Source organism: Solanum dulcamara, chromosome 10 (assembly GCF_947179165.1).
Source record: "Solanum dulcamara chromosome 10, daSolDulc1.2, whole genome shotgun sequence".
In the NCBI taxonomy this organism is placed as follows: domain Eukaryota; kingdom Viridiplantae; phylum Streptophyta; class Magnoliopsida; order Solanales; family Solanaceae; genus Solanum; species Solanum dulcamara.
This window is the reverse complement of record NC_077246.1, coordinates 5,205,672-5,221,515: the sequence shown is the minus strand read 5'-3', so window position 1 is coordinate 5,221,515 and position 15,844 is coordinate 5,205,672. Positions and strand designations below refer to the sequence as shown.

The 15,844-nt window shown below is 37.4% G+C and overlaps 1 protein-coding gene across 1 annotated transcript; it reads right to left on the bottom strand.

Annotated features, from left to right (window-relative positions):
• Window positions 1-5,923: 5,923 nt before the first annotated feature.
• LOC129871118 (DNA-directed RNA polymerase II subunit RPB2-like) lies at window positions 5,924-15,592 on the bottom strand. The gene is made up of 25 exons (XM_055945994.1): window positions 15,213-15,592; window positions 11,536-11,757; window positions 11,171-11,458; window positions 10,875-11,072; window positions 10,729-10,793; window positions 10,562-10,648; window positions 10,361-10,481; window positions 10,235-10,279; window positions 10,006-10,143; window positions 9,848-9,920; window positions 9,685-9,761; window positions 9,490-9,597; window positions 9,290-9,406; window positions 9,019-9,174; window positions 8,840-8,944; window positions 8,518-8,643; window positions 8,245-8,322; window positions 8,048-8,143; window positions 7,843-7,958; window positions 7,693-7,762; window positions 7,526-7,579; window positions 7,291-7,434; window positions 6,824-7,123; window positions 6,195-6,617; window positions 5,924-6,092 (listed from the first exon to the last, which is right to left on the bottom strand). Exons 1-25 carry the CDS (start codon window positions 15,504-15,506, stop codon window positions 5,988-5,990), a joined length of 3,606 nt encoding a protein of 1,201 aa, XP_055801969.1. The 5' UTR covers window positions 15,507-15,592; the 3' UTR covers window positions 5,924-5,987.
• Between the last annotated feature and the right edge of the window lie 252 nt (window positions 15,593-15,844).

Genomic DNA, 15,844 nt, shown 5'->3' with positions numbered 1-15,844 from the left:
CCTCCTGAGGTGTCTCACTGAACTTGCACTCTAAGTACTCTGTCTTTGTCCTACTCAACTTAAACCCTTTAGACTCCAAGGTATGTCTCCAATCCTCCAGCTTAGCGTTAACTCCGCGGCGAGTCTCATCGATCAGGACTATGTCATCCGCAAAAAGCATACACCATGGCACCGCACCTTGAATTTGTCGCGTCAATCCATCTATCACCAAGGCAAATAAAAAAGGACTAAGAGCTGATCCTTGATGCAACCCCATCACCACTGGGAAGTGCTCTGAGTCCCCTCCTACTGTCCTTACCCTGGTTTTGGCTCCCTCGTACATGTCCTTGATCACCCTAATGTATGCCATAGGTACACCTTTAGCCTCCAAACATGTCCATAGTATTTCTCTTGGGACTTTATCATAAGCCTTTTCTAGGTCGATGAATACCATATGCAAGTCCCTCTTCCTCTCCCTATGCTGCTCCACCAGTCTCCTCATAAGATGGATGGCTTCTGTAGTTGAGCGTCCCGGCATAAATCCAAACTGGTTCTCTGAAATAGACACGTCTCTCCTCACCCTCATCTCTACCACTCTTTCCCACAGTTTCATAGTATGGCTTAGTAGCTTAATACCTCTATAGTTGTTGCAACTCTGGATATCCCCTTTGTTTTTGTATAGAGGGATCATTATGCTCGACCTCCATTCTTCGGGCATCGTTGCCGTTTTAAAGATGACATTAAATAACCTAGTCAACCACTCCAAACCTACCGAACTCATGCTCTTCCAAAATTCCCCAGGAATCTCGTCAGGTCCGGTTGCTCTTCTCCAGCGCATCCTACGAACGACACTCTTAACCTCCTCGACCTTAATACTCCTGCAATACCCAAAATCGCAACGCCTCTCTGTATGTTCTAAATCTCCCAACACAAAGTCTCTGTCCCCTTCCTCATTCAAGAGTTTATGGAAATAGGACTGTCATCTCTGTTTAATGAGGGTCTCGTCTACCAATACTTTTCCATGCTCGTCCTTAATGCACTTCACTTGGTCCACATCGCGTGCCCTTCTCTCCCGCGCCATGGCTAGCCTGAACAATTTTCTATCCCCACCTTTCTCTTCTAGTTCAGCATAAAGGCGTTCAAAAGCTGTTGTTTTTGCCGTCGAAATCGCCGACTTCGCCTCCTTTCTCGTTATTTTATAAAGTTCCCTATTCGTCCACTTCTCCACCTCATCTGTGCTTTCTATCAACTTTGCGTACGCCATCTTCTTTGCTTCCACCTTTTCTTGCACTTCTCCATTCCACCACCAGTCTCCTCGATGCTGACTACGACTACCAGTCGAGACTCCCAACACTTCCCTTGCCACAGTCCTAATACAACTAGCCGTCCTATCCTACATACTGGTCGCATCCCCATTACTATCCCAGGCCCCCATGGCCTTCAACTTCTCTCCCATCTCCAGGGCATTTGCAGTGGTCAAACTCCTCCATTTGATCCTAGATCGATCATCCCCGACCCTCTTATTCCTCATCATCTTGATCCCTAAATCCATCACCAAAAGCTTATGTCGGGTTGTAAGGTTGTCTATCGGAATGACCTTACAGTCTTTGCACAGACCTCTATCGACCTTCCTCAGGAGTAAAAAGTCTATCTGAGTCTTAGCCACCGAACTATGGAATGTTACCAAGTGGTCTTCCTTCTTTGGGAAACTCGAATTGGCTATGACCAACCCAAAAGCTCTTGCGAATTCCAAAAGTGAAAGGCCTCCTACATTTCTGACCCCGTAGCCAAAGCCTCCATGCACATCATCATACCCTCCTGAAATAGACCCGATGTGCCCATTGAAATCCCCTCCCACGAAAAGCTTCTCAGTAGGTGGTATACCTCCCACTAACTCGTCCAAATCCTCCCAAAAGCGCCTCTTATCCTCCTCTCTTAAGCCCGCTTGTGGCGCATAAGCACTAATAATGTTGAATGTGCTCCCTTCAACGACCACCTTAATCGACAACATCCTATCGTTGACTCTCCTAACCTCCACTACCTGATCCCTTAGATCATTGTCTACTAAAATGCCTACCCCATTCCTATATTTCGATCTACCTAAAAACCAAAGCTTATACCCGTCTACCTCCCTAGCTTTAGAACCTACCCATTTGATCTCTTGGACACAAGCTATATTAATCTTTCTCTTCTTTAGAATTTTAACTAGCTCTATGGATTTGCCCGTTAACGTTCCAATATTCCAAGAACCAACTCTCAGTCTAGACGCTCCTTTAACCCACTTACCCCTCCTTACCCTCGTCCCCGACCCCGTCCCTGAATGAGAACATGACCTTAATCTACCATCACTATCTAAAGCCACGAAAATATGTAGGAATTAATAAATTATTCAAAAATCTAAAGTTAGCAAAATGCAACGATAAGTGTATGAACAAAAATATAGATAAACCGGAGGTACCAACTCCAGTTGAAAAGAACCTGATTCACGCCGGAAACACTGTTCACACCGGAAACACTGTTCATACCGGAAACACTGTTCACACCGGAAAATACTGTTCACGCCGAAAAATAAAAAACCGCGAGACGACGCCGGAAATCAATAGATCTAGGCCAAATCTGAACAGATCTGGAGGTATTCGTTGGAAAACAAGCAAAAGGAAAGAAAAAGAAAAAGAAAGAAGAAGAAGAAGTAGTGAGCTGTGAGCGCAAGTTGAGGGGCACTGCTGGTGGAGGTGCTGCGGGGCTGCAACGACAGAGGTTCTGTGGGTGTGCAGATTTAGGTCAATGAAACTGAGAAATAATTTAGATGATTACAAGTAGAGATTGAAATAAGAGAAGAAAAAAAAAACATTAAGACTAGAAATGTTAAAACAAACAAACAATTCTTACAGAAATCATTAGCAAGAATTAAATCATAATTATAAGAATGACTGAGTTGGTGCAGGTGATATTACATAGGAGAGGTCAAAGATCGATTTCACCCGTCAACGTCTTTTTAGTCAAGTTCATCGCATCAGGTTTGCTTAGTTCGATTTATACATCATATGTGATTTGCGAGTTATTAGTGCAGAGGAGTTGATATGTGCACCCAAAAAGTAGCGGTTTTTCAAAAAAATACAAATTATAATTCTACTTTTTCCTTAAATAAAATATTTTTTGTAGATTGTATTGGTATAATCAAATTTTTTGTTCATTTCATCTAATTTTTTTTCTTCTATATTCCCAACAGTTTTAGGGAATAAGGAAAATTACAATTTAATTAAGTTTCATGGGAAGTGCAATCAACCGTTCATGAACTAGACCTTATTTAATTAGTTTAATTAAAACAGTCACAGAATTTTAAGAGACTTATTAGAATTATACCTATATAATCCTTTCTATTCCTTTTTTAGTGTACTACTAAATTTTCTTCATTTTACATTAATCAAAATTGTGAGAAAAAGTAGAAACAAAAATGCCATCTGGTCCAAAGAAAAGGAGAGCTTCAAAGAGGAAGAATGAAGCAAAGGCAATGGCAAAACAAACTGATGGTAATTTTGTTCTTTAAAAAAATTCCGCTCTTTTATCTTTTCTCATATAAATGATCCGACATAAAATATTACGTCACACGTAGACTAAATTATAATATAATATAATGTTATACTTGAGAAAAACACTATATATAATGTATCAACTGGTTTTTATACACAAATATAGGGTAAATTGGCTAATAAACTCAAAGTAGGAGTTATGTGGCATAAATATTTTCTCCTAGTAGACATAAAGCTTGATTTTTTTTAGATAAAATGATTCATAAACTAGTAAATCTTCCAACAAATTCTAGTTTGTGTGATTATTGATTTTTTCACTCTGAGTTAACCACAGTTTCTGTAAGGTTAGCCAAAGGGGCTGATTTGAATGAAGTCAAGAACACAATTGAAGAAGTTTCTTATAATTCCAAGGCTATTCAAGAAAAAAATGAAGTGCCCATGCTGGATGTTACATCCAATGAGGACATTTTAGTGTCAAATGATGAACCTGTTTTGTCTAAGACTGCTGGTTGCATTATGGAAAGGGTTGAATCTGATGAAATTTTGCAAGAAAATGAATCTTGTGGAGTGGAAACAGAACAATTGACTAGTGCACCTGAACAAAAGTTTGAGATGTTGTCTGATGACATGACGCCGGAAGAAATGCTTGAAAGGTACCATAATTTCTTTTCTGATAATAACATTAATACTTTGGACTATGTTTAAGACAGAGGATTCTTTTTTAGGGATGTACCTGTTGTTGTGCCTGGTGAAGCAATTGAGGTTGAAGTATTGGCAGCAAATGAAGCAGCTACTGTTGGCAATCGCGCTATAGATGTAGTTGCTGATGTGTTTAAGGATGTTTCTTTGATGGAGAATGTCATTGAAGCTAATGAAGAGTCTTTGTTGCATGTTACTACAAATGAGGACAAAGAAATGCATAAAGATGTCATTGAAGCTAATGAAGTGTCTCAGAATTCTAGTTGCATTGCTGAAAGTGTTGAGTCTGGTGAATCTGTTGCTGAGGTAAAGAAAGACGTTGCTCCATGGGTCTTCGTGAATGTCTTGTCCAATGAGAGTATTAAGGACGTAGAAAATGTTTCCGTGATTTGTGATCAATCAACTGAGGTAGTTGAAGGAATGAAGGATGTTGCTCAACTAGTCTCCTATGAAGACACTGTTTTCAATCTTCCAAATGTGGGATTACCGGTTGTTTTAGCCCAGCCATCATCCAATGAACTTTCTAAGGAAAATGCTTCATCTTCTGAAAACATTGGCTGCTTTTCTGCTGAGATACCATCAGACTCTAAGGAAATGCAGGCCTCACCTATGGGAAGAGTTTCTTCAGCTATGGAAAATCAAGCAACTGAGATACCATCAGACTCCAAGGAAATGCAGGATTTGCCTAAAGGAACAGTTTCTCCAGCTACGGAGAATCAAGTAACTTATATACCATCTGACTCCAAGGAAATGCAGGCTGTGCCTAAAGGAACAGTTCCTCCAGCAACAGATAATCAAGTTTACTTTGCTTGTCCTGTGGTACATTTACTTTTTTTGTGTTTTTTATTTTGTTTGCAGCCTCTTTATTACATTGTTGGTTGTGCCTATTGAAATAGTCTTGCTATACTAATATTGGTTAATTGTGCAGCACTGCAAAGCTGAATGCAGTTTTTCTCAGTTAAGAGGCCAATTGACGGAAAGTGTGGTGGAACTTAAGAGTGCAATTCATAGACTTAAAGAAGATCTTGAGAAGACACTGGACAAGCTAGATTGTATTTCATATTGAGCAAGTTGTTGATCAAGATGACATTTTTATGTTCTAGTAGAAAATACTGTCTTTGCTTAACAAAGCTGCCATGTTGTTACTCATATTTTGCTGTCATCTTATTATTCCTTCTGCTTACTTTTTTCAATAATTTTTTGAGTTTCATATAAATGTATATTTCTCTTTTTCTGTCTTAATTTCAAGAAAAATTAGTTTTTAAAGTTGAAGTTGAAAAAATGGTATTTGGAAGTTGAATAGCATTTGGACATGCATTTCACTTGGGAAAGAATTGATGTCTTATTAGTAACAATGAGTTTTCACTTGAAATTTGTCAAAAATAGTTCTGAAAAATAGGAAGAAATGTTCAAACAGCTCCCAAGTCTCTGGATAATGTTAATAAAAAGTAAAAATAGGATATCCAGATTAGAACAAATGTTTGTTAACAATCAAAATAGATTTGTGCAACTGCTCAGAAAGTTTTCCCTGCAAGCATAAACATTACTAGTGACCATAAGAGCACTTCGTTAAAGTCACAGGTTCATCCAATTTCCATCCTCTTTGATGTAGAAGCACAAGCTATTGCAAACAATACAAAGGAGTAGCTCGGATACATTTGCACTGCAATCTTGAAATTTCTATAGATATCCAGAAAAATCTGTAGGAATTCCAGTAAATAGACGTGTGATGACCAAGTGCAGAACCGGACTCTGAAACAAGTAGTGCAGTTGGGATGCTTACATTCCACTTGATGGTTTCAATTCCTTTGTAAGCATTCTTGGGGCAATTGCCATTGACATGAGCTCTTGAATCAGAAGCTTACAGGCATAGGGAATATACACCTACACATTCCAGTAAAGTAGTATTAATGCCTTAACAATCAGATATTGTAGTTAAACAAGTGGTATGTGCACAAAAAAAAAGAGGCAAAAGGAGGTTTGTACCTGAACATTGTCAGTTTTATTCCTACAAGATCTGCACTCGAATGACATCTTTTTCAGATTAGCAATAGCAATTAAACCACATTGCTGGCATACGTGAACTCTGTAAGCATCGCTTTGATCAAACAGCCTCTCTTTAAGGAAGTGTGCAGCTCCATGAGCTATCATACAGTCACGTTCCATCTCCCCAAATCGTAGTCCTCCGTCGCGAGATCTCCCTTCAGCAGGCTGCCTAGTGAGAATCTGCACAGGACCCCGGCCACGAGAATGGATCTTATCATCCACCATGTGCTTCAGTCTCTGGTAGTAAGTTGGCCCCAAGAATATCATTGCAGTCAATTTACGGCCTGTATGACCATTATACATTCTCTCAAAACCACTCATGTGATAACCACACTTGTGTAGAGCTTTGCTGATACTATCCACCTGAAAGTATTTGAATGGTTAATTTACATTCATGAATTAGTATTAACCCCTAATAGCATTTGATAAACAAGTAGCTCAAGAACCTCCTGACACATTATATCATCTTGAAATGTATTTAACTTGAAGAATCTGAAGATATGTTTGGTCTCAATTGCTTTTACAATTATATAAATCTTTGTTTTCGGAAAAATTCTTCCTGAACTTACAGAAACATCAGTGAAAGGGGTAGCGTCTCCTTCTTTTCCCATGTGAGCAGCAACCTTCCCCATGACGCACTCAACTAGCTGACCTATTGTCATACGAGAAGGGATGGCATGTGGATTCACAATGATATCGGGGGTGATGCCTTCAGCGGACCACGGCATGTCTTCTTGTGTATAGGTCATTCCAATGGTTCCTTTTTGTCCATGCCGGCTGCTGAATTTGTCTCCAATCTGTGGAATCCTGACAGATCTCATCCTTATTTTGATAAATCTCAATCCATCTGCATTTGTTGTCAAAAGAACCTAAAAGGCAAGGAAACAACTTATCAACAAGACAGTTAACAAATGATTATATGTGAAGTAAAATTGCCAACAAGAAATGTGAAAAAAAGAATTCTCATTCAGAGATGAGTTCCCCAAATTTGTTGAAGACATAGGAAAATTGAAGCACAAATAACTAGCAGGGGAACCTGATCCACAATTCCAGTTTCACTATGTCGTAGACTAGTACTATGGTCTTTGCGCGTGTATCTTGCTGATTGTCCTTGAGCCTCATCTTGAGAAATAGGTGTGGTCTTTCCAATTATGACATCATCACCAGAAACTCTTGTTCCCTTGCATCAGTAAAAACTTATGAGAGATTAAAATTTCAAGCACATATCAGTTAAGCAGAATGATGAATTTGTGTTTGCTAGTAATACTAACAGGAGGTGCAAATCCGTCATCATCTAATTTATCGTAATTTCCATGTCTCATTCCCTGCAAGAAATTACAACCATAATACAACATTATACAAGTATAAAATAGATCCACTCTTATAAAAAGCACATCTATTATGGGGACAAGGAGAACGACCAAAAGAAAGAACAAACCATGGTATGTTCTCTATCAGGACGCCCAAAATCCTCTTTAACTAGCGTTCCCATCTTTTTCTCTTCATCTCTATTGAGGGAAAATGGAGACAGGAGCTTGATTAGAGAAAGAAACAGCAGATAATATGAAGTAAAAAGAGACTTACATACCTATATGAACGGAAAAATAGAGAGCGGAAGAAGCCACGGTCAATTGAAGATTGATTCATGATGACAGAATCTTCTTGGTTATAGCCAGAATAGCAGGTAATGGCAACAATGGCATTCTTTTGCAAATCCAACAGGAAAAGATTACTATCTCTATAAAGCAAGAAAGTTAAGAATAAAGGCAAGAAATAAGCAGGTACTTAATTACAATGCCAGCTGGAAGCTGCCTGAAATGCAAATGCTCCATAGCCCGCGTAGTAACAAGAGGCTTTTGTGGATAATACAGTACATAGGACAATGTATCCTGTTATTTAAATTAGAAATAATCAAGAACAAGAATACTTAATACTGGAAAGTTCCTGAAGAACAAAGGAAAGCTCGCAGTACAGAGAAAACATAGCCTACCATCCGAAATTGGTAATTGGTAACATAAATCCCCATTGCTTGCTTTCCCATAGCAGATTGATATGTGTTACGAGGGGACTGAAACATGTCAAAATTAAAGACAACAAAGCGGAAGCCAAAAAAATGGTTTAATAAAGGAAAACAGATATTTGGAAGGAATGTAGATTAAGATGGTGAACAGACTTGACTAAATATGTATCCAAGACATACCATAAAATACAGAAATTTTTTGTCAAATGTTCCCGAAGGGACTCACAAACCATATTGATTCACCTGGTTATGATCTGGAAATGGTATGATTGAAGCGCACACTCCCAATATCAAAGATGGATGGATTTCACAGTGTGTGTAGGTATCAGAATAAGCCTCATCTGGGTTCAGCCTTGAATTTGTAAGATCCTAAAACGTTCATGAAAATCTTGTTATAGAAATTTTGAGTCTAAGAACACTAACTCTACCTCTTCCTGAATTAGAAGAACCTAAAACTCAAGAAATGGATGATTAAGCTTCAACGAAGAAGGGCAGCAGCATTTTTTTTGGTCAGTACTAGGAATAATACACTGTATAGCAATAGGTGTAGTTCACGACTTCTTACATTTATGGTCATTGCGATCATTGTAGTTTCTTCTTCCTCAGTATCAACATACTCGATAAATCCTTTTGCCACAAGATCATGCCAGCCAGAATCTTCAGATGTCTCCTGAAATCAGCACAAGCAAGATCAATGGGACTGAACAATTCTAGAATGATTCAATCTAGATAAACAGTATATACCCTCATTTGCAGTGAGACAATATCCTTCTTCTTTATCATCAACTTCTTTTTATCCACGATGAATAATGGCCTACTACAACGTCCATAATCTGTATATAGCCGCAGTTCCTTTAGATTTATATTGCGAACAACTCCAACTTCAGTATTAACATCAACCTAAAAGAGAACAAATGTCACAATTCTCATAACTCAAATATCTAAAACTTGCAGGAACAATCACTGAAGAGTATGTATACACCAGAAAGAGAAGAAAATAATGTGGTAGTGTAACCTGTCTCCTCAGCTGTCTCAGTGTCCTAACCAACAGATCTGGATTACGATGAATGCCGACCCAACAACCATTTACAAAAATCTTGGTAGATTGGGGAATAACCGCGGGAGATATTTCCTAAAGTTAAAGAGTGTCATGAACTTGTCACAAAATTTAGAACTTTGAGATCCATGAGTATCTATCTTCCAGGAATTGCACACCTCAAAATTTTCTGTACTCCACTCTTCTAAAAACTCCAAAATTGGATTTGCTGCTGATCCTACTGTTATGTACACCATTAAAGCAAGGTTCTTTACCAGTCCACATGCCTAACATATCAGCAGCAGACAAAATGTTATAATATTCATAAAATCATGAAAAATTAATAAATAAATGAGTGTCATGTATGATGTTACTTGTCCTTCGGGCGTTTCTGCTGGACACATCATTCCCCAGTGAGAATTATGAAGCTGTCTAGGTTTTGCCAATTTACCTGGTTACCAAGGTATAAGACATTGATGACAAAGAAACTACAAAAAGGAACAAATGAAGTCAATTCTAAGAACAAGAGAAAATTACCCTCCCGCCCTATTGGTGAATTCAATCTACGCAGGTGAGAAAGAGTAGATGCAAATGTCAAGCGATTCAAAACCTGTGTAAGCATGCATACAAAAGTGAAACAAGAGAAAACGATGAAATTTTTTTAAAAAAAGTCTATACAAGTAGTAATAGCTCACCTGTGAAACTCCTGCCCTGGTACCAGCAGTATTTGCTTGTCCCCAGTTCCCGGTAGCAAGAGAATACTTAAGTCCACTTGTAATTGTTTTAGCTTTAATCGCAAATTGCAAATTCACATCCTTTCCACCATCGACACACTGGCTTGCCCACAAAAGTAGATTACTTAATTTTGCAGAAGCTCCATATATGAAAATAGATAGAACACCAAAAAGGAGCCAAGATAGTAACCTTTTGAACATAGGATCTCACATCCCTTGTTAGCTTCCTGAATAGCTGCATAAGTATCGACATTTATTATTAGTAGGAACTTCTCCTCAGCTTGTCCAACCAAAACATTTATAACAAACTGCAGACCATTCGGAATAAGCCACCAAGTAAAGGGCCAGCAAGATCCAGTCTTTTATTTCCATAATGATCCCTATCATCTTCAGGCCTCCGTCCCAGTACACAGAGTAAAAGACGATGGATGATGTAGCTGTTAAAAAAGAATACAACTATCTGTTATAAATTATTTAACAATGTTCGTAAATTCCAAATCCAGGATCATAATCTCACCCAAAATAGTAGGCCTTCTTAGTTTCACAATACTCTCTAGTACCAACATGTGGAAGCATTTCCCTTTGGAGAATCTCTTTGGCATACCTGCAATATAGATGAACAGTTCTTCTAAGAAAACGAGAAACACAAAAAGCTTCAGCATTGAATATCAAGAATTTCCCAACTTGATTCTCTTTTCTCTTGTGAAACCAACAGTAGATCCTCTTTTGCCAATATAGTCAAGTGCCACCTACCAAAATATATAAGATAAATAGTTTAAGTTAGAATGACAAGATACTATCACGAGAACTCGACAAAACTTGAACAACACCTGCTGATTTTGAATCACAAAAGCTTCTTCCAAGGAAGGACGAAGTAATTCCATCATCTGTGTGTCAGCAAAATCATAACAAATATGCGCCAATATATCCTTGTCAGCGATAAATCCTAATGCCCTGAAGACAACTATAATTGGAATTTCAGTCCGTATGTATGGAAGAGTGGCACGAATATATTGCCCTGAGGCCCCCTGTCACAAAGAAGAGAAATGTTCCTTAAAGACCTAAAGCAAATTAAATTATGGCAACAAACACATAGCAATTCTTGAAATGAGTTAAGTTCTACAACCTTAGAATTAGACCTAGAAAGCATCTTAACAAACATGCCGCTAGGTGCCTTGTTTTGACCCTCGGATATAGACCGAACTTCAGCCACATAAGCATACTTGTTTGGTTGTCTTTTCTTGAATACATAGACATGATTACTGCTCATTTTCTCCTGTGCAATCAGAACTTTCTCACTCCCATTGACTATGAAGTATCCACCTTGATCATACGGACACTCTCCCAACTCAGTTAAATCTTTCTCTGATAGGTTATACAAGCTGCAGTAGCTTGATCTAAGCATTATAGGAACCTGAAATTCAAAAGCATTAAGGGACCCCCAAATAAAAAATATTAATACTATCAGTTGATGCATCCACATTTTGCTACCTTTCCAATGAAAACTTTGGTAAATTCCTGATTCTCGGTGACTTCTTCGAAGTCATGACCTTTCTTTATTACTTCCTTCTTCACATCAACATATAGGGGGGAAGAGTACGTTAAGTTCCTTAACCTTGCAGCCTTTGGAAACAAAGTATTAGTCTCTCCATCAGACTCTGTCATCATAGGTCTACTCAAGTATATCTGAGTAAACTTGATCTTATAGATTGTCTGCAGAATTAGAACCAATTACACTTTAGCTTTTTTTTTTTTGATTAAATTTTGGTATTTTATTGATGAAGTAATGAGTATAACCCAATCGACTAGGAAAGAAATAAACAAACAATCAAAAACAAAACACCTAACACTTTGAAGCTCCCTATCCCCTCTATCCCTTTGCTAGAGTTACTCTCAAATAGGGACATTTTAGTTTATCACTGTTAGTGATCTTTCTTCCCGCTACTTCCAAACTGCTGAAATCTTGGTAGTTGTACCTTCTTTTATCAATTGCAATATTTGCCAAGTAGTCTGCTAGTTGATTTCTTTCCCTGAAAATGTGTTGGAATGTAGTTGTTTGTCCTGTAAGCATGTCTTGATTTCTGTCACCATCTCTGTGATTATCCAAGGGAATGACCATTTTTCTTCTAGAATCTTGTACAATAGCATAAAATCCGTTTAAATGATTATATTATTGTGTCGCTCCTGCCTGCTATGTTTACATGCTTCTAGAATTGCTTTCGTCTCTGCTACAGAGTTAGTGGTGTTTTCAATAGTAGCTCCTTCTGCATACAGTAAATCCCTTCTTTCATTCCTCAAACAAAAGTCATAGGAGCTTATACCTGAATTTCCCCTCGAAGCCCCATCTGTATTGTATTTTAGCCAACCTACTAGTGGAAAATCCCACAATACTCTTGTTACCTTCATCTTGGATCTGTAACCTTTCAATTCTTTAATCATATCTAGCCAATTACTAGGACATTTCATATTAGGCTTCCTCATTTGTAATATCATGAAAATGTTCCTGGTAATATTATGAATGACTATCTGAATTGATGTCTTACTTCCCTCATGTTTCATTCTATTCCTCCTTCTCCAAAGTTCATATTATAAAGTTAGGGATAGCTCGATAGTATGGTCTCATTGCTTTTTTAACATCTCTCTCCTACCATAGCATTATCACTTCCCTCAGGTGCAGTCCTTCAATGTTTAAACCTGCAAAAGAACAAAAATAGGACCAAGTCCTGTTAGCTAAAAAAGATTCCAGGAACACATGAGCAAGTGTCTCCTGATTAGGTCTTTCACAACACCAGTACCTAGATGGACCTTCCAGTCTCCATCTTCTTACTCTGTCATCTATAGGTAATTTAAATTCTCATAATCTCCACATTGTGAATGTCACTTTAAAAGGAATGTCTTTTGTCCAGATCCACTTATAAATTTTATTTTGTCCTTCGTTATACCTTATATACTGCCAAACTGATTTCACAGAAAAGGTTTCTTTATTGTCCATCATTCATACTGGCTTATCTAACTCAATCATTTGTCGAGGAGATTGAATATTATGATTGATATGCTCTACTAGCTCATATAGCAGTATATCATTCAAAACTTCTATGTCCCATTTTTTCCTCTTTACTAATTCATCAACTCTTTTGTAATTATCTTCCTATTCGTAGTCTTCTCCTGTAATGGTGAACAAGTTCCCATTTCTATCCAGTTATCTTGCCATACTGATGTTGATCCCTTTCTTAGTAGCCAAAAAATTTGATGCTCAATAAGATCTTTGGTCTGTAGCATTTTCTTCCACACCTGTGATCCTCCATTTCCTATTCTCCAAATTACTTCATTTGCATGCTCTTTTTTACAGTACTTTTTCCTCATATACTCACTCCATAGAGATGGCTTTGTTCGAAAATTCCACCATAATTTGTAAAATAGGGCCATTGATACATCTTTCATTAGTCTGAATCCTAGTCCATTTTCCTTCTCTGGCAAGCATAAATTTCTCCACTTTGTCCAATGTCTTCCTCTCCCTCCAACACAACTGCTCTAAAATAATTGTGCCATCATTTTTTGAGATTGATTCAGTACATTCATGGGAGGATTCATGACTGACAGGCAATGAATTGGAGTGATTTGGAGCACATATTTTATTAGAATAGCTATAGTAAGTTTCCTTTCCATGCCTGAATTTTTGAACCAATCCTTTGTAAAATCTGCTGATAATATGCTTTCTGCTTCCTTTTATAGAATATAGGGCATCCCAAGTAAGTGAAAGGAAATTCCTTTCTTAGGATTCCTGTTGCTACCTCAGCTATCACTATTTCTCCTCCTGCTACAGAATGATGCATACAAATAACACTCTTCTCCTTGTTTATTTTCTGTCCAGAAGTATCTTCATATCTCTTCAAAGTATCTGTAATCGTCAGCATTGTACTCACTTCTGCCTTGCACATTATAATCATATCATTTGCAAATGCTAAATGATTCACTTTGAGACTACCTCTTGGCATTCCAAACCTCTTAAAGTCTTTCTTCTCCATAAGAGCATTTAGGGATCTAGACATAACTTCAGCTGCCAATATAAACAGGGTAGGTGAGAGAGGATCACCCTGTTTAAGTCCTCTAGAAGATTTAAAGAATCTCTTTGGTTGTCCATTTAGTAGAATCGAGTACCAGTTGTCACTGATTAGTCTGAACACCATATCAATAATCCTTTCCCCAAAGCCTATTCTTCTTAATGCCTTAGTCATGAATATCCATTCCACCCTGTCATAAGCTTTCATCATATCCAGTTTTATAATTAAATTTGGTGGCTTTCCTCTCTTTTTGATTTCAACAATGATTTCTTGCAATACTAACACATTCTCTGCTATACTCCCTCCTTGCACAAATCTTGCTTGTTCCGGAGAAATAATCTTAGGTAACACTGCCTTAAGTCGTTCATGAATAATTCTTGAAAAGATTTTATTCATGAAATTACTTAAAGAGATAGATCTAAGATCCGAGAAAGTATTCACATGAAATTACATTTTAGCTCATTTTAAAGTCAAATGGTAACACAAGCCGTTCTGCTAAAACTTAGAGAATGAACATCGTAAGCAAACAGCAAGGTGGAAGGCTTTTGAAACTTATTGTCATTCATGAGTAATTAAGCATCCTCACAAAATAATGGAAGAAAAACATTTGTATAGGTAATACCAACTAGTTGATATTAATGCTAATCACTATCGAAACACTTACATCAGATCCGATATTTTACACAAATGTTTTATGTTTGGTAGAGATTGTATCATAGTGCAATGATAAGTTCAAGGTTTAAAGAATATCTATCGAGTATCGAAATGAAATGTGCCCAAATAGAGCTAAAAAATCACTTAATCAAACCACAACTAGCTTGAGATTGAGGTGAGGCTGTTGTTATATCCCAAAAAATAAATGCAGCCTAAATGTCAAATACCAATATTCAACTTGATAAAGCTATTACTCTCTAATTTACTTACAAGGATGCAACTAAACCGACATTAAGCACAATCCTACAACAAATCCAACAACTACAACACACATTATAATTCCACAAGTGGAGTCTGGGAGGATAGAGCACCAAAAACACAAGTGATAATTGAAATAGACGAACAAGAAACTACGAGAATAATGCTAATACTACTGATAAGAAAACAGGTAACCTCAACGAAATCGGATTGACGAGCAGGATTATGCTGAGATTCAGGTCGGATTTCAATATCAGCAGTTTCATCAACAATTTCCTGCATTGTATTCTGTATGAACTCATCAAATGAGTCTAATTGTTGCCTCACAAGTCCCTTTTCTTCAAAATATGAACTGATAACTGCCCATGCATCGTCTTGAGTTATCTCCTGTGACTCATCTTCATCTTCATCAACATCAACTCCTTCGTGCATTATCTCTCTATCATCAACATTGTCGTCTACATATTCATTAATATATCCATACATCATAATTACAGTATAAACCACAAACAGAGGATCTAATTTTGTTTCTAATTACTCAATTAATTCTTATAATTTCTCGATTATTCTCCGGTTACTTGATGAGAAATACTCCATTGTTGAGTTTTTATGTAAAATACTCCATTGCTGATTCTCCGAGAAAATTTCAGAATTTAGGTTTTCATTTTTTTGCGGAGGAAAATAATAATGAGATCAGTTAGTTATAAGTTCAGAGAAATGGAAGGAATAATAGTGCTATAGCTATGGAGGATTTATAGGCCAAAAAAAGTACTACTGTTATTCTGTGAAAATATATAAGAGTCAATAATTAAAGCGTTAAATTTGAC